At 33.4% G+C, this 19443-nt stretch overlaps 1 protein-coding gene across 2 annotated transcripts; it reads left to right on the top strand.

The window, feature by feature from the left end:
- The first annotated feature begins 14425 nt into the window (after positions 1 to 14425).
- LOC120144410 (protein NPG1-like) lies at positions 14426 to 19262 on the top strand. 2 transcript variants are annotated; one of them, XM_039158469.1, is made up of 7 exons: positions 14426 to 14780; positions 14876 to 14989; positions 15076 to 15154; positions 15305 to 16515; positions 18037 to 18181; positions 18489 to 18828; positions 18931 to 19262. In XM_039158469.1, the coding sequence occupies exons 1-6, from the start codon at positions 14622 to 14624 to the stop codon at positions 18806 to 18808; spliced, it is 2028 nt and encodes a 675-aa protein (XP_039014400.1). In that variant the 5' UTR covers positions 14426 to 14621; the 3' UTR covers positions 18809 to 18828; positions 18931 to 19262. The 2 variants fall into 2 exon arrangements, with proteins under 2 accessions (XP_039014400.1, XP_039014401.1); XM_039158470.1 differs by lacking the exons at positions 18037 to 18181; positions 18489 to 18828; positions 18931 to 19262 and adding an exon at positions 17657 to 17826.
- The last annotated feature ends 181 nt before the right edge of the window (positions 19263 to 19443 follow it).

Raw genomic sequence — 19443 nt, 5'->3', positions numbered from 1 at the left:
GTCTAACAATCCTCAAAATCAAACATTCCAAAATGTTGAAACAATAATCTTTTAGTTTAAAGTTCTAAAGCTAAACACAGAATCAAACATCCGGATCGGGATGAGAAAAATGAGCTCGCATAGCAGCCATATCATGTGAGAGTGCATCAATACATTCATTTATCGAAGTATTGTTTGTGTGCATCTCTCGGAGAATTTCTAATTGTTGAGCTCCATTGTGGATAAATGGACTATATAGAAGTAAAGCGTGAATCCATGGTAGCATATCGGAAATCGAATGTCTCCATAAAAGATTGAAATATGGAGGCATTTGATGCGTTTGTTGTGCTTGCTCCTCGGGTTGCTCAGGCTCATCTTCGGCTTCATCGATGTCTCGCATTAATTGTTCAAGCTCGGGATCATCGTCAGCTTCTGGTGGAGCTCGTGAAGAACTAGCTCCCGGAGTACTTTCAGAAGATCGAACCCATTCACCAGTTTCCTTATCCTTATCCATCCCGCTCTCGTTAAAGAAAGAAGATTAATTTGTTTCTTTAGAGGAAAGGAGACATCTAGACCAACTCTAAGCCCGGTTTTAGAAAATAGATTACTCAAAATGCAACCGTAAACTAGAGATGAACAGAGTTTCTTGTTAGGAACAAGATTTACGGTTTCAACAATTTCAGTAAAAATGATCTGAGGTAGGTTTATTTTAATACTGTTTTCAAAACAATGTAACCACCAAAGATCCAAGGCTCTAAGAGTAGAATAACGACCTCCGGATGGTCGAAACCACCAAAATCATTAGATGAAGAAAACGTTCATGAATGTCTAAGACACTCGCACTATCCCTTCTTTATAACGAGAACCTAAAATAAAACGTTCATGATGTCTAAGACACTCGCACTATCCCTTCTTTTATACGAGAACCTAAAATTTGTTTTTCATTTGAAATACCATTATTATAATCTGATACATGCTATGTAAGCCGAGTCAAGATATAAGAATTGTCCTAGGAGGATGAACTCCTATGGTTTCGGTTTCAGTTCAGTTTTTAACACAAACGGCATTAGAATAGAAGATACGAACAAGTTGATGGTAGACAATGGTTCAAGTTCAAGAGTTTGTCAAATTTCCACTCTTGTAAAAGAGGAAGATATTTAAAATTAATATCTAACATAGCTTGACGAGAAGGATACGTTCTTCTATATTTTGTAAGAGTCAAATATTGATAATACCAAAACATGATTTCTAGACCAGGATGATTGAAGCATGAATTTTGGATAGTCAATTAGGATCATGGGATTAGATTAGGAATTGGAATTTCAGGAATAGAGGAGGATTTGGAGGTGGATTTGGTTGACGTGTGAGCGACTAGATGATGACCTAGCACGTTTAGGATTAGACATGGTTTAGAAATCGAATAGAATGGATAACCTGCAATTTAGAAAACACATGTATACAATTCAATCAATCCCAAAACTCAATTGAGTCCTCAATATTTCAAGGTTCTCTAAATCAATCCTAATGGGCAAAGTTTTTGAAAACTATTGAAAATAAGATTTTGAAAAATAATACATGTATAGTTTTCATAACAACATAATTTATCAAAACACAATAATTTGAAAAACATTTTTTTTATTTCAAATTTCAATAATTTTAGAAAATTCTTGTGTTTTTGATGAAATTAGTTCTAATATCTAGTTTCTAATCACTAAACAATCAATGCCCGATCACTATTTCTATCTAGAACTAATTAAAACTAGTCCTATGTTCAAATCAATGAAATAGAGAGTTTAGAAAATTTTACCTTGAAAGATGAGATTGAGTGGATTTTGATGTTGTTTGCACGATTTTAATGAGCTAGCAGGTTTAGAAGATGATATATGAAGTGAATTCTGATTAAAACGTTGATTTGAGCAAAATGGAGATAGGAGAGAGAGATGGGAATGGCGGCAAGAGAAGAGAAAAAGAGGGGTTTGAGCAAAATGTAAGGGTTCTGCCCGATTAACCAGAACCCCAAGGGGTATCGATTCCCCTGGGGGGGAATCGGTTTCCCCTTCAAAGGGGGAATCGGTTCCCTCATGAGGGTATCGATTCTCTCTGCACCAAAATAAAAGCATTTCATTTAGTCTTAAAAGTGCTAAAATATTTTAAACATTAAGTGAAGATAGTTGGTCAAACCTAATTCTATCCTAAGTGTCCAAAATCTTTCCTTATCTAAAGGTTTTATAAAGATATCCGCTAATTGATGCAAAGTATCAACAAATTCTAGAACTACATCTTCCTTAGTGAAATGGTCTCTAATGAGTGATGTCTTATTTCAATGTACTTAGTTCTAGAGTGTTGGATGGGATTTTTAGTGAGACAAATAGCACTAGTATTGTCACACTTGATAGGAATAGTACCTACTTCAATTTCATAATCAAAAAGTTGTTGTTTCATCCCATAAAACTTGTGCACAACAACTACCGGCTGAAATGTATTCTGCTTCAGTGGTAGATAAGCTACACAATTTTGTTTTTGAAAACCAAGACAATTTTGTTTCTTTGAAAACCAAGAAAATCACATATTTCCAAGGAATTGGCAAGTACGGAGGTGCTTTTCCTATCTAATTTGCATCCTCCATAATCCGCATCAGAAAAGGCATGCAAGCTAAGCTAGAGTCTCTAGGATACCAAAGTCCTAAACTAGGAGTGTCCTTAAGGTATCTAAAGATTCTCTTAATAGAGTAAATGTGATTCCTTAGGACATGATTAAAATCTAGCACATAAGCAAACACTAAACATAATGTCCGGTCTACTTGCATTAAATAGAGCAAAGAACCAATCATTGCCTATATAATTTAACATCTACACATTTACCTCTTCATCTAAGTCAAGCATTGTTAAGAACTCATTGGAGTGTCATGAGGTTTTTTTTCATTTTCCAGTCCAAATTCTTGAGTATATCTTTGACGTACTTAGCTTGATTGATGAAGATGTCATCTTTTATTTGCTTGATTTGGATTCCCAAGAAAATGAGAGCTCCCCCATCATGCTCATTTCGAATTCACTTTGTATTAGCTTAGAAAATTCTTGGCAAAGAACATCATTAGTGGAACCAAATATTATATCATCACATAAATTTGAACTACTATAAATCTTTACCTTTATGCTTTAAAAACAATGTAGTGTCAACCTTCCCTTTTGAAAAACTTTTTTCAATTAAAATTTGACAATCTTTCATATCAAGCTCTTGGAGCTTGTTTTAAACCATAAAGTGCTTTTGTCAATTTAAGAACATGATCCGGAAATTTTGAATCTTCAAAACAGAGGTTGTTCCACATACACTTCTTCTTTTATAAACCATTTAAAATGCACTTTTAACATCCATTTGGTATACTTTAAATCATGAAATATGCAAATGCTAATAACATTCTAATTGCTTCCATCCTAGCTACGAGCTATGTTTCATCATAGTATGCCCTCTTCTTGAGTATACCCTTGAGCAACAAGTCTAGCCTTGTTTCTCACTATTACCACTCTCATCAAGCTTATTCCTAAATACCCATCTAGTACCTACATAGATTTATTACTAGGCCTTTCAACTAAGTCCATACTTACTTCTCTCAAATTGATTTAATTCTTCTTGCATGGTCATAATCCAATGTTCATCATTTAATGCTTCTTTAATATTCTTATGCTCTATGCATGAAATAAAAGCAACATAATTACAAATATTTCTAAGAGAAGATCGAGTTGTTACCCCTTTGGATGGATCACCTATAATCTCACATCCTTGACATAGTTGTACTCTCTTGGATAAGATATTCCCTTTCTTCAATGGTTGGATTCTCAAGAGGATCATGAGTTTCCTCATTTTTCGTTTCTTCCTTTGATGATGGTTCTCCAACGTCATGTCTAACGTCATTTGTATTTATAACACCTACATCATCATTCACACAAGAATCCTTCCTCAGAAGGGGATTATCATCGAAAACAACATGTATAGACTCTTCTACAACTAAAGTTATTTTATTAAATACCCGATAAGCTTTAGAATTTAAGGAATAGCCCAGAAAAATTCCTTCATCACTTTTAGCATCAAATTTGCCAAGGTTTTCTTTACCGTTGTTTAAAACAAAACATTTACATCCAAAAGGATGAAAATAACTAATGTTAGGCTTTTTATTTTTGAAAATTTCATATGGAGTTTTCTTTAAAATTGGTCTAATCATTACTCGATTTACAACATAACAAGCGGTATTTGTGGCTTCCGCCAAAAAATATTTTTGCAAATTATTTTCACAAAGCATGGTTCTAGCCATTTCTTCTAAAGTTCGATTTTTCCTCTCGACAACTCCATTTTGTTGAGGGGTTCTAGGTGCTGAAAAATTATGACTAATACCATTAGAGTTACAAAACTCAATAAATCCAAGATTTTCAAATTCAGTGCCATGATCACTCCTAACACTAGTTATAGAGTAACCCTTTTCATTTTGGATTATTTTTGAAAATGTGATGAAATGTTCTAATGCTTCATCTTTAGTACTTAAAAATAGAACCCAAGTATATCTAGAATAGTCATCTACCAAGACAAATGCATATTGTTTTCCACCCAAGCTAGTAGTCCTAGTTGGCCCAAAGAGATCTATATGGATCAATTGTAATACTCTACTAGTTGATACGTCATTAATGGATTTAAAAGAAACTCGCTTTTGTTTTCCTTTAGCACAAGCATCACAGATTTTATCATTATCAAATTTAAGCTTAGGCAACCCTCGAACTAAATCACCTTGAATTAGCCGTTGCAAAACACTCATACTAGCATGTCCTAGTCTCCTATGCCATAACCAACTATCATGTTCATTTTTAGCAACTAGGCACAAATTAGTCATATCAATAGAATATAAATGCACCATGTATATGTTTCCTATTCTATAACCAACAAGCATAATCCGATTATATGCAATGTCAATGACTTTACAACCATTAATATCAAACTGACATTGAATCCCTTATCACAAAATTGACTAATACTCAATAGATTATGCTTTAATCCATTCACATATAAACTATTCTTAATTTGTATGAAAGAGGTATTATCAATAGTACCAATACTTTCAATGTGACCTTTTGAATCATCACCAAAAGTCACTTCTCCATTTTTGGCGTTAAGCTCAATGAACCGGATTTTGTCTCCGGTCATGTGTCTTGAGCATCCACTATCAAGGTACCATGAATTTGGATTTGTTTCTCGTGCCTTGTAGCAATGCTCCTTTTCCTACAAACATAGATTAATCTCTAATTTTTGGTACCCAAATTCTTTTGGGTCCATATTTATTAGTTTCCAAAATCCTAGTCCCCTTAGGTATCCATTTGTTTAGGATATCCTTATCTTTAGTAGTAATGAGCTTTTTAGGAACCCATCCATTAGAGGTTCTTTGGGGACCTCTATGATTGTAGTTTTTAAAATTTTTCTAACAAAGTTGGATTTTGAATTTTCTCCACTTTCAAAACGTTTTGTTCCAACTTTATCAAAAGAAGCTTTAAGATCATCAATTTTCTTTTGATGATCATTATTGACCTTTGAAAGTAAATTTTGCAAATCCAAAATTTTCTTTTCAAACTCTTCTAGTTTGATTTGCAAATCTTTGATTTTACTTTCAGGATCGTTGTTGGTTTTGGATATGAGTTTATTTTTATTTTTCAATTTTGAAACATTATTTTTATATTTTTAAAACAATTTCTCATAATCTGAAGCCAACCCATTATTTCCTCTAATAGCTCATCATAGGATAAATCATCAAAATCAGATAAGTTAGAGGTTACCTTAGAATCTTCCCCGAATGCCATCAAGAACAAGTTTGTTACTTCTTGTTCCTCTTCATTGGAACCTTCTTCATCACTCCATGTAGCCACATGAGCCTTGTGTTTATTCTTTTATTGACCATTTCTCTTCAATTGTGGGCAATCATATTTGACATGCCCCGGCTTTTTGCATTCATAGCAAATGATCGGGTCCTTCTCTTTTGGTTTATTTTTGAGGCCTTCATTTCGTTTGAATTTTCTCCCTCGGTAAGGTCTCATCATTTTTCTGAACCGTTTGGCAAACAATGCCATTTCCTCATCATCGTCATCTTCATCCGAATCACTATCATCTTTTGTGGATTTGAGAGCAACTCCAATATTTTTCTTCTTCTCCTTCTCCTTTGGTGTCTCTTCAATCTTATCGAGGTTCACCTCATCTTCAAGCATCATTTCATAAGTGAGGAGTGAACCAATTAGCTCTTCAAGAGTTAAGGACGTTAGGTCCTTAGACTCGATGATTGCCATCTTCTTTGATTGCCACGATATTGGGAGGGAGTAGACTAACTTCCTCACAAGCTTTTCATTTGAAATGATCTCTCCATATGATTTGAGACCATTGACAATCATTGAAAATCTATCCGCCATAGCTTTGATATCTTCATTTGGTTTCATCCTGAAATTTTCATAGCTATGCGTTAGAATACTAATTTTAGATTTCTTTACACCTCATCGGTACCTTCATGAGTGACTTGAAGTTTGTCCCATATTTCTTTGGCGGTTGTACAAGATGAAACTCTCTCGTATTCATCTGGTCCAAGAGCACAAAATATGATATGGATAGCTTTGGAGTTGAGCTGGAACATTTTTGTCTCTCCTTCACTCCACAATCTTGGATGAGTGAGAGGCTTGATATATCCTTCTTGTACGAAATTCCATGCTCCCATGTCACTTGCTTGAATGAAGTACATCATCCTATTTTTCCAATAGGCATAGTTAGCCCCATTGAAGAAAGGAGGCTTGTTGACGGGCATCGAATCGAGACCGGAGTCGAAGTTTGATGTAGTGGCCATTTATGACTTTAATTATCGATGTAACTCTTCCCGAATCGACTCAAAAGGTGGTTAAACCTTAAAATGAGTTAGTCTCTGATGCCAATTGTTAAAGTTAATCGATTGACAGAATCGGCCAAGAGGGAGGTGAATTGGCAATAAAAATTTTGGTGGAAGCTTTTGCAGAAAATTGAAAGAAATTGCACATCGATTTAGAGTGGTTCGACTTTCTCAACCAAAGTCTACGTCCACTACCTTAGCTATCCACACTAAGGATTTTCCACAAATTCACTAATTTGTCTTTCTTTTGAGGACAAAGAGTAACCTTACAAACCCTCAAGAATTATACCCCAAATTCTTGAGAACACTCTCTCCCAAAGAGAACAATACAAATTTGCAAACTTACAAGGAAATCCTCACAAGATAGATTGTTTGCACAATTCTAGAACAAAGAAAAGAACACTCAAGAATGAATACAATTGAGCACAATAAGTGTTCTTGAAAGCAAAATGAATATTGAATGAAAAATAGGCTTGAAATGCTCAAACTTGAGGTTTGATGTTTTCTCTTTGATTCTATCTTGATTCTAGTTGCTTGATGTTTCTTGTTATTGATCAATGGCTTCTAAGCTTGCCTAAATACACCTTGAATCACTTCTGAACATTGGGGATAATTAGTGAAGATAATATAGTTGTTTTAGTGTGAAATCAATTAATAAAACAGTTTGGAGCGTGAGGGGAATCGGTACCCCTTGAGGGGAATCGGTTCCCTAAGTGTAAAATTCAAATATTTCAACCGTTGAACAGAGGGAATCGATACCCCCTTGGGGGGGAATCGGTTCCCTCCAAGCATATTGGAATTCTTGGAGCCAAACCATTTAGGGGGAATCGGTACCCCCTTGGGGGGGAATCGGTTCCCTCTGAGCAATCTGGAATTTTTGTCTTTGAAACGGTTCGAAATTCTTTGTAAAATTATTTTGAAATTGTTTTAAGATTAAAACTTAGTTTTACACTTGAGTAAGGATTAAAAATGACTTTTGAAAGATTTAGAGTAATGTTTTGATATTCGAATAATTATATCGAATATACTTAGAAAATCATTTGGAAAATCTTAAAATTCATTTATCTTTATTTGTTATATCGAAATATCAAAAATGTTTTCAACACTATTTCCTTCCTCTTTTGAATATCATCGTCACCCGTTGTTTGTTTTGATCTTTTAAACTCTTCTTGATTGAGCTCAAACTTCTTCTTCAAGGCATCCAATTTCTTCCTGGAAACAATAATCATTTTCTTCTCAACTTGAGTTTTCTTGGCCTATTTCGCCCATTTGTCCTCGAGTTGAGCCCATGTACCGCTGCAAGATTTCAAAGTTCTCGCTTGCATCACGACACGAGCCTCGTCATCTGCAATCACCTTACTTTCACCAAGCTCGTCTTCCAAACTACACAGTTGCTCGTGAAACACTTGGATCTCATTATCTAATTCCCAATACTTGGTCATCGTGCACTCGTGCGCGCTCCTAGCGAACTCTTTCTTGGTCTGTAACTCGAGGATACATTATTAGAACCAAATCATAATAAATATGAAAATTAATTACGATGTGATCATGTCAAATCATCAAGAATGGAATATTGGATGAGGAAACGTATTTGGATTAATTGATAGGTTGAAATCCTTGAATTTTCTTCGATTGTGATCTTTACGAAATCATCAACTATTATAAGTACTTGTAACTTTGCCCCTCGTTAAATTATAAATACAACTTTAATGGTATTTGTATCTATGTTTTTATTTCTATGACACTTCTAATAACTTATGAATTTATAACATAATTGATTACTTAATTTATGTCATATTTCATGATAATAATATATATTAAAATATGTACCTATGATTATGAATTTTAATCCAATAATCTCCCGCTTAGATAATATATGTTTTCTGATAAATGTATAACATTGTGAGCTCAAGATTTGTTATCATGCAATAAATATTTTATAGCAATCTTGTCAATCAACTATATCCATATAGGATCAAAGCGGTTTTTGTCGTATCAATCATGACTAGACCCATCAATGGTCACGTATATAAACACAATCAAATGACATAGATCAATCATGGAGCGTAGCATGAAAATTATATGCAATGTAAACCACACATGTCTATTTCCAACTAGTCATCTTTAAATATTAGTGAGATCAAATTTTTACCGAAACTAGAGTATGGATAAACCAAAACAAACTTTATTTTTGCAGAAAATAACATTAAAATAAATATCTTTAAATTGAAGTAACTGAAATTGTGTTTATAAAAAATGAACATTTAAATTACAAACTCTCATTAAAACTGAATATCCTTAAATGATATTATACCCATATAAGTAGTTTGCTCATGAAAGACCTAGAGTGATAGTTCCTTAGTAAGTGTGCAATAATGAGTTTGTACCAATATACTATATAAACTCATAATTACTCTGATTTTTCTCTAACAACCAAAACATAAGGTGTTTATGTTACACATAGAATAAAGGACTGCAACTTTATTATCACAAAATATCTCAAGTGATCATTATTATCAATCCATAATTAACAGTTCATGTGACAAATTTTTTGCATCCATATTCCAATAAGTCGAAGTCCATAAACTTGATGATCTCTTCCTTACTAGACCTCCAATATGTGACCATGTAATGTCTTTGTTCTTAAGTGCATCATATAAATCAATTTGGCTGTGATCCAACGATCCATACCAAAATTACTTAAATATCTATTTAATATCTTAAAATCATAAGCTATGTCCGAATGCGTATAAACATGAGTATAAATTAAACTCTTCATTTATTTTTGAAGCATAAGGAACTTTTAATATTTTTTTAGTTTTAAAATCATTCTTAGGGTACTCATCAAAACTAAACTTGTTTCCTTTAGCAATAAGGGGTCTCATTTAATTTACTCCCACTAACCTTTCAATATATACAATTTTCAACCAAATTCATCTCAAAACCAAACAAGATAAACATTTGGTGAAATTTTTTATACAATTAACGATAGTAATATTTAAACTTATAAGAATTTCCTTAATTTTCATATCATTAATTTGTATCATTAGATACAATTTTTTAATTGCACCATAGAAAACATCTCATCAATGTTACTATTGAGAAACACAATTTTGAGATCCAACTTATATAATTCAATGTCAAATATGAGCAACAAGAATCAAGATTGTAGAAAAAGAGTCTTACAATGAAACCAATGAGAAAGTCTATACAAAATTAATGTGTTCTTTCTGAGTGCATCCTTTAGATACAAGACATATCTTATACTTGTAACATCACCATTTGCATCTATCTTGGTTTTAAATATCCATTTACAACCGATCAATTTTGCATATTCAGGTAATGAGACAAGTTCTCAAACCTTATTATCTTGTATAGAATTTATACTTTTCTTAGATGAATCCACTTTTGAGAGTCAAAACTTTTATGACATGAAAAAAGTTGATTAGATCATCCTAAATCATTCCACTGTCATCCTTATTTCTTGGAGAAATATAATATAATAATCTAAATAATGTTTCTCTCATCTCGTGGATCTTCTTAATGATACTTGTTGTATGAGGTTGTTGAGTTTGTTCTACTGTAACAATTTCTCATCTTAAATAGAGAGTTGTTCAATAATTTTGTTGAGGTTCTAGATTAACTTCTTGATTAACGAGATGTATGAACACATGGATATCATCAAAAGTGATAATAGGAATTGATTTATAATTCAGTTCTCCCTCAAAAGAAATTCTTTAAACCTTATTTCTCCCTCCAAACTCAACATCCCCAAAAATAATGTTATAGATTTCATCTTAAAAATATTCTTAATTATGAGATCATAAAACTTATAACCTCTAGATTACTCAAAATAATCAAAGTAGTTGCTTAATGTTTTAGAATTCAATTTCTTCTCATATGTCATAACTTATCTCTAAAGAGAACAACCCTTTGTTACATATTGTTATCTCTTTAGAGTTGTACCCTTAACAACTACATTATGATTTTATTTTTGCCCTTATCTTTATATGCACTTTTCAAGTGAGTACTTTCAAATTTATTATGTTTCAACCTTTATTCCTCTTTCACATAATGAAAATTGAGATAATTTAGAGTTTATTTCTCCATTTGAGTTGATTAAACTCTATAGGAAGCGATATTGAAATCACAAGAACAAGTAAGTCTTCAGAAGAAGAAAAAAAACTTGATCTTAAGTGCATTAAGTTTTAAAGAAATATGAAACATATCCATAATGTAATCCCTCATATTTTTTGACCCTTATATTTTATAGACATCAAAGAAGTCAAAAGTAATGTCATTTAAACCATATTATTTTTGAAAAAAATATTTCTAAATTTCGTTAAGGAAATCGTTGGCCTAAGTAATCTTTTTATATTAGTTTCCCTTAAAGACTTCTAAAATATTGTGTTTCATGACCACTATACTCATGACTCATGCAATTTTAACAAATTTCACATCTCAAAATTCTCTTATACCAATTAAGGATGTTATTTGTTGTGTGTGTAAGTGTACTATATTATGATACACAAACTGTGCAAGTATACATGTCAAACAATTAATAAAGTGATGAGTGAGATTGTCTCCACATGGATTGAAGGGAAGTTCAGTAAAGAATACGCACTCAAACTATAAAAAAGTATTATATGTATGAAGTGGTATGAACAAAATAAAGTAAATGTTGTAGGTACAAAATTCTATTGAGAGCTGAGTTTACAAGATAAGACAACGATACGAACTCACACGTGTGAAACTCTCGAGAATGATAAAAGGTTGGGTTTATCTTGTAATCTTATGTCTTATCCTCAATGAATGTTTAACATCTTTCAATGTTTAACATCTTTCAATTAATACGATGCTCGACAACATTTTCTAAGTTGTTTATATGCAATCTCTTGTAAGAAATTGACAATGAAAATGTTAGAGCAATACCTTTAAGCATGAACCCCAGCAAGACTCTATCTATGAAGCCCTACTATTTTTTAGTCGTTGAAACTCTATCCTTATCTCTAAGGTGAGTTAGGGTTTTGTCTCTCAGCTTAACCCCATTATTCATGTAGATCTAAGCTTAACTCTCTCGAATATTAAGCATCATACATAGATAAATGTTCTCTCTCAAAAGCTCTTACAAATCTAAGCTATAAAACAGTGAACAAAACAAGTATATAAACTGGAAATGCTTCAACATTCATTAAAACAAAACATAATCATCCAAAATAAACTCAAGTCAAGCTAAGTTAATTCATGGTTGGGTAATAAACATCCATTAAAATCATTCGAATAACAACCCCAAGGAAACAACAAACAAGACAAGAGAAAACTAAATAGAAAGAAAACTCATGAGCTATTGTGGACTGCTATGAACCACCTAGAGCTTTGCTGCTTTCTCAAAGGCTCCCCTTAGAGCTTCAACAATGGAGGTCACCACGATGAAGGAGAGAAGAAAGAAGAGTGCCTGCCTCTCACTTTTTCTCTCTTATCTTACACATTCCATTCTCCCTTTAATTTTTTGCAACAAATTCGAATAAAATAAAATGATAAACGACAGAGTTTACCGAAAAGTTTGTGGTAGTGGTCGAACCCTAATACTTTAGAGCTGCAAGATCATGAACTTGACATTTCATCAAGAATTTGGTTGGCGTCACTGAAGTGTTTATGGATTTATATTGATGAGGAAGATGTAAGTATACAACTACTATTAGTTTTGTTAAAAATATAACAATATATTAAGTTAGCTTGGTGGTTGGGTGTTTAACATAGGTTTATGAACAACTTTGGTTCGAATCTCAAGGAAATAAATTTTTCATCAAATGACTCTAATAAAACCACGTAGTTTTGGTGAGGGAGTCACGTCATCACCGTCACTAGATGTAATTGGATCATGCCCATATATAAGGGTATGATCCAATTAAAACTAAGAATTTTACACTAGGTATAAGTGGATCCTAACTCATATATATATATATATATATATATATATATATATATTACCCAAGTTGAGTATGTAATTATTACTTGAAGGCCTTTCATTAAAAAAAATTACTTGAAGGCCCAACATGATCAAATTCTTTAACTTTGAAAAATAATTGTTTTACTTTTAGGAACATGTTAAAATGTTAAAAAATTATATTAAACAAATATATATTTTTAGACAAGTAGATTTTTATTTTCCAAAAAAGCAGAATACTTGCTGCAAGACAAACGAAAGGCCCACAAAGCTAATTAAGCCTCCAAGCTATACAAAGATTGACATTAGCCAAATCCACTCGATCAATACATTTGTGACTTAACCAAACACGAACTATGCCCTTGATAAAGGAAATAATATCCTCCCCAGACCGACACCAACTCCTAAAGTATCTAGAGTTACGCTCTAACCAGATACTATAAACAAAAGCACTCCACGATAGCCTTAGAAAAACCACAATCAAGGACTTACCTTTGAGATAGGTTGAAGCCCAACCCAATTCCCCATACCAGTCATAGATCGGCCTGAAAATGCAACACAACTGCAATATATTAGACCAAATCTCACGAGAGTAAGGGCATTCATTATTCAAAGAAAATGTAACCCTTAAACTCCGAACAAGCCCCACAAAGAAGGCAAGTTTTATATAATGAAATGTAAATATAGTTTCTTTTTAATTAAATAATAAATTAAAACAAATTAAGTTATTTTAAATAAAAAATAGTTTCACTAACTATAAGTTGATTGAGATATTAGTTCCTTTAAAAATATTCAAATTATGATGTCATAAATTAAGTAAACTGAATCGAGAGATCAACTCTGCAACGTACATTTGCAGTTATCAATCTAGATTAATTAATCTATTGGTCCAATACTAATAATTATATTAAAAATAAAATTTATTTTCAACCACTAAGTATAAAATATAATAACAATATATATTATACCTAAATATAAATTATAAAACTATCATAAAAATATATTTTAAAAAACTAAAAAAAATTAGACTCAACTCATTCTTAAAAAAATGCAAATCTCTCTCTCTCTCTCTCTCTAAATTTTTTCATTTAACAAATGAAATTTTTATATAATTGAGTGAATGAAAATATTTAATATAATAAAATTTATAAGAATTAGTTTAATAAAAAAAATACATTAGTATTTAAAATGATTTGTATATAAATTTATTGGTCTTATATTTATCATCAAATACTAATTTTTTAAAAATGTAAAATATATATATAATTCTTATATTAATATCAATGATAATTTTAAATAAATAGATATTAAAGCAATGTAATTTCATCATCTTTGGATCAATGAGTTGGGTCGAGGTTCTATTATTCGGTTGGGTTCTAAGAACTTGCGCTGCTTAGCCCAATTAAATATTTATAATAAAAAATTGAATGGTAAATATTTATAAATTCTAAAATAGGGTTTAATTGCGGTTAAACCGACAGAAAATAATAGAGAAACAGATAAAGTGAGAGTACAAGGGCTAAAATAATAATTAACCCATGGAGATGTAGCCTAAAACAAGTATTGGAGGTTCGGATAGAAGGGGGGGGGGGGGACGGAGAGGAAGAAAGAGATTAAGGACCGCAAAACAGATCCGAAACTCTCGTGCTCTCCTCTCTTCCTAATTCACTTTGACTTTGTTTTGCAGATCCTTTAAGCCAACACCAACAAAGATAGGTCAATGTCGATCCAATGTTATGTTCAAACTAAATAATCGATAAAACAGTAACAACAAAATAAAATCGAATTCCTCGGACAATGGCCGATGATGAAACCCCACCGGAAGGTCCTAAGGGACGACAATTTTCTGCCAATGGGAATTCCATGAGTACAGAAGATGTCGAAACCAAACTCGACCAGGGCAATATCCAAGAAGCTGAATCTTCTTTACGCGAACGCTTGTCCCTCAATTCTGAGGTTTAATTTTTTTTTTTGGTTTTTGAATACTGGTTTTGGTGATCTGGGAATAGGGAAAATTTGGGTTTTGATTTTTATTTTGTTTGGCTTTGAAGGAAGCGAGGACTCTTTTGGGAAGATTAGAGTATCAGAGAGGAAATGTAGAAGCGGCACTTCGGGTATTAGATGGGATTGATCTGCAAGCTGCAATCCAAGGGCTGCAACCTTCAGTAATGACAATCCTTATTATATAATCCTTCTTCTTCTTAATATCTCTTCTTCTTATGACAATGGTGGAGCTAATCGTGATTCGCAGAACCAAAAAGCTGCCAAGCTCGTTCTTGAAGGGGTTTACTTAAAGGCCAAGTCGCTTCAAAAGCTGGGAAAATTTGCCGGTATTGGAAAAAGATTCACATTTCGCCTTCCTTTTATGTTGAAAATTGAATCTTACTTAGAATGGAAAGAGAGCTAGCTCGCTTCCTTTTTTTTTTTTGATGTCACAGTCAGGAATACAAAGTTGAATGTCATTTTCTTTGGTTTTGTAGAGGCTGCTAAAGATTGTACAAATGTGCTTGATGCTGTGGGGAAGATATTTCCTCAAGGGATATCTGATGCCCAAGTTGAGAGTGGATTGCAGGAGACGGTTAGTAAAGCGGTTGAGCTACTTCCGGAGCTTCTGAAGCAGGCTGGTAACTATCAAGAAGCAATGGCTACTTATAGACGTGTACTGCTCAATCCCTGGAATTTAGATAATGAATGTTGTGCGAGAATTCAGAAAGCATTTGCAGTTTTTCTCTTGCATAGTGGGTTGGAAGCTGGTCCTCCTAGCTTAGGTGCTCAAGCTGATGGTGCTTATGTACCCAAAAATAATATGGAAGAGGCTATTCTGCTTTTGTTGGTTCTTATGCAAAAAATTTACCAGGGCGTTGTTCAGTGGGATCCTTCTGTTATGGATAACTTAATGTATGCGCTTTCTTTATGCAGCCAAACTCATGCTTTATCAAAGCAACTTGAACAGCTCAAGCCTGGAGTATTTCATCGTACAGAACGCTGGAATTTCTTAGCTCTTTGTTGCAGTGGTGCGGGCCAGAACAAAGCTGCCTTGAATATATTGAGAAAGTCTATGCATATAAACGAAAAACCTAATGATCTCACAGCGTTATTGTTGGCTGCCAAGATCTGTAGTGAGGATCCTCATCTTGCAGCCGAGGGTGTAGGATATGCACATAGAGCAGTCAATAGTGCAAAAGGGATGGATGAACATCTGCAGGGTGTCTGTCTTCGTATGTTAGGTCTTTGTTTGGGAAAGCAAGCTAAAGTATCTTCCTCTGAATTTGAAAGGTCCCGACTTCATAATGGATCGCTTAAATCTTTAGAGTCAGCACTTTCCCTTGAGCCGGATAATCCTGATATAATCTTTGATTTGGGAGTTCATTATGCAGAGCAGCGAAATTTGAATGCTGCTTTGCGTTTTGCAAAGAAGTACATTGATATAACTGGTGGTTCTTCATTAAAGGGTTGGAGATTGCTTGCTCTAATTTTGTCGGCTCAACAGCGATTTTCAGAGGCTGAGATAGTTACTGATGCTGCATTAGATGAGACTGGCAAATGGGAGCAAGGACAACTGCTCAGGCTGAAAGCAAAATTGAGGGTCTCCCAGTCACGACCGATGAAAGCTATTGATACTTATCGTCACCTCCTTGCATTGGTTCAGGCCCAAAGAAAAGCACTTGGTCCTATGAAAACTGATTCTCAGGTTCCAATCAAATATTTTGTTTCTTAATTTGCTTTAAGAAATAAAAAAGTCTTTCATAATAATGTTTCTTTTGAATGTTTTGGGGTTCTTTTATCCACATTTAATTGTTCCTAATGCAATATGTCAGCACTAGTAGTACCATGTGGCATAGGGTGTTACACCACACTATTTTCCATAAAAATTTCAGTTCGTTGAATTACGTTTTGTTGCTTGAATAATGAAGCAAGGTTCTTATTTTAAGGAAAGAATATGCCTAATTATGGCATCATTGTGCTTTAATTGTGTTACCTATTGAACACTATGCTGATTTTGAGTTTCAAACATCAGAGTGAGCATCAGGTTATTAATTGTAAGCTCTCGCTTGAAACAATAGTGAAATGAGGTCACATAATTATCTCATGGAAGATGTTTTCCTATAGCAGATACCAGAACTAGTGTCCCTTTTAGACTTGTCAGGCAGTTGTGCATGATATATGAGGGACGATGACATCGTTTGATAGAGGAGACAAATATGCTAGTTGAGGGATTAATTTATTTGGGACTTTCTTTTACGTTTTACAAGCTTGATTGTAATTTTCATAGAAATTTAGGCTAGTTTTAAATTTAAATTCATTTTTATTAGTATTTTATTTAATTTCTAAGCATTAGATTTTAGTATTATATATGTTATTTGCAGGTCTTGTTAGCTTACAAATGTTATTTGCAGATCTTGTTAGCTTACAAATGTACTTTTTATTTTAGATTTGTTTAGGTTTAGGACAATGAACATTTTGTGATGCTGATTATTGAGATTTTCTCCTCTATGGATTCATTACGGCTTTCTGCTTGATTCTTTGCGGGGTTTTTTCTCCTCTATTGATTCTTTATGATTTTCTCCCCTGATTCTCTGTGGTTTTTCTTTCCTAGTTCTTCTGTTTCTTTTCTAATTTTCACTGTTACTTACCAATTGTTTGTTTTTCTGATTTTCCATCAAATTTTCTACTCTCTATCTCAGCCACCTACTGGTTCTACATCAAGGTTATACAATTATGAAATTGCAATGCATTATATGTCTAGCAAGCCTAGAAATGAGGATGGTTTACTTTTGTTCGATATATGAGACAAAGACCTATTCTAAGAATTAAGTTCTGACTTAATTCTGGATGCCTTACCAAAAGGAGGAGGGAATAGCAATAGAGGATTTCGAGAAATTACCCGAAAGGCCCCTGCTTTTACTGATCTTATGAAAAAGAAATGAACTCAAGCAGAGCACAATTGGAAAAGCATGGGATCCAAACATAGCAATGTCATTAAACATGGATCCATTTAACGGGAAAAAGCTTAGTTTATCACTTTTGTTTTTAGTTAAAATGCTCTATATCAGAATTTGGTGACATTGCTCATCTCCTTCATGAAAAATTTTGGGTTAGGCCTAGCCCTTGAGAGGCTTAGTTGTGTTGTATTGAGTGTTGTAATTGTTTGATATTTTGGTTGTCAATTTGTCATTGCTTCTAAATTGATCTTTATTATTTTTACTGATAGGTTGATGATAAAGTAAAAGAATTTGAAGTTTGGTACGGCCTTGCAACTCTGTACTCTAGTCTTTCACACTGGAAGGATGTAGAAGTATGTTTGCAAAGAGCCAGAGAAATGAAACAGTATTCTGCGGAATTGCTGCATACAGAAGGCAAGATTTTAAACCTTATTTTACTGAATGGACCTTCTTTTTTACCTATACTTTTGACTTGTTAAGCTTATAGTGGAGATTGTGCAATGTTCATTTTCTGAAATGGATTTTGTTAATGGTTAACTATATATATTTTTTATTTTAGTTTTATTTTTATCACTGCTGTTTGTGTTGGAAATAAATTATTTATATATAATTAAATTTAAGAAAGGAACACGTGTTTAGAGTTTTAGCAAGAACTAAATGGGAGAAATTCCAGAATCCAGATATTATAATTCTATTAATAGTTTGTGTAACAATATTCCAGGTGTTATGCATGAAGAACGTGGAGAATTCCAACAAGCATTGTCTTCACATATGAATGCTGGTCTGCTAGACCCACATTTTTTACCGTCCAAGGTACGGATCGGTGCATTGTTGACCAAGATGGGGTCAATTGCATTGCCTGTGGCGAGAACTGTACTCTCGGATGCACTGAGGATCGAACCTACCAACCGTAAGGCTTGGTATCACTTAGGTATGGTACACAAGGATGATGGCCGCCTTTCGGAAGCCGTAGATTGCCTCCAGGCAGCATCGATGCTCGAAGAGTCGGATCCTGTTGAAAACTTCAGATCTATCCTTTGATCGGCGCCCATACCTTTCAGGTACTGGAATCTAATATATGCTTATTTCCTCTCGTATTTGCTGCAAAATCAATTAATGGAATGGTAACCAACATTCGCCTTCCCCCTACATGTCATGGGCAGCCTCGGGCACGGTCCAGTGCCCAGACCATGACACATACAGGGATGACTCTTTGCAGAGACTTTCCTGTTTCTTTAGTTAATGTCATGGGTGCCACAGAAGAAGAGAGATCAAATGGAATTTGAAAAAACAATGAGATGAAAAAGAAGGAAATAATATAGCAGCAGATGTCGGGGGTTAAAAAATTATAGGAAATGTAGTAAGGGGAGTTCTCAAATGCTCCTATAATGGTGTTTTGCTTAGCATGCTTAATGACTATTATATATAATTCAAAAGATTTGTGTTATTTATCTTAGAGATTCAAAGGATAAGGAGGGGGAGATTGATTATTTCATTTATCCACTCTAATTTTTTTGTTATTTTTAATTGGTTGTTGGTGTCTTGCTTGACGCTAAAATTGTTATCTTCCCCTGGTTGAAATAAATACCATATTTTTTTTATGAAGAAAATGATTGTGCAATCATTTTTTGGCCGACAAAATGATTGTGCAATTTTCGTAAACTAAAATTAATCAT

Source organism: Hibiscus syriacus, unplaced genomic scaffold, assembly GCF_006381635.1.
Source record: "Hibiscus syriacus cultivar Baekdansim isolate YM2019G1 unplaced genomic scaffold, ASM638163v2 tig00110889_pilon, whole genome shotgun sequence".
NCBI classification, from domain to species: Eukaryota; Viridiplantae; Streptophyta; class Magnoliopsida; order Malvales; family Malvaceae; genus Hibiscus; species Hibiscus syriacus.
This window is presented reverse-complemented; position numbering and strand designations above follow the sequence as displayed.

Excerpts from the sequence above, each read along its gene's own strand:
- LOC120144410 (XM_039158469.1), top strand. The coding sequence starts at position 14,622 with ATGGCCGATGATGAAACCCCACCGGAAGGTCCTAAGGGACGACAATTT. Across the intron at positions 14,990-15,075 it reads TCCAAGGGCTGCAACCTTCA|AACCAAAAAGCTGCCAAGCT; the intron begins GTAATGACAATC and ends CGTGATTCGCAG. Across the intron at positions 18,182-18,488 it reads GGAATTGCTGCATACAGAAG|GTGTTATGCATGAAGAACGT; the intron begins GCAAGATTTTAA and ends ACAATATTCCAG.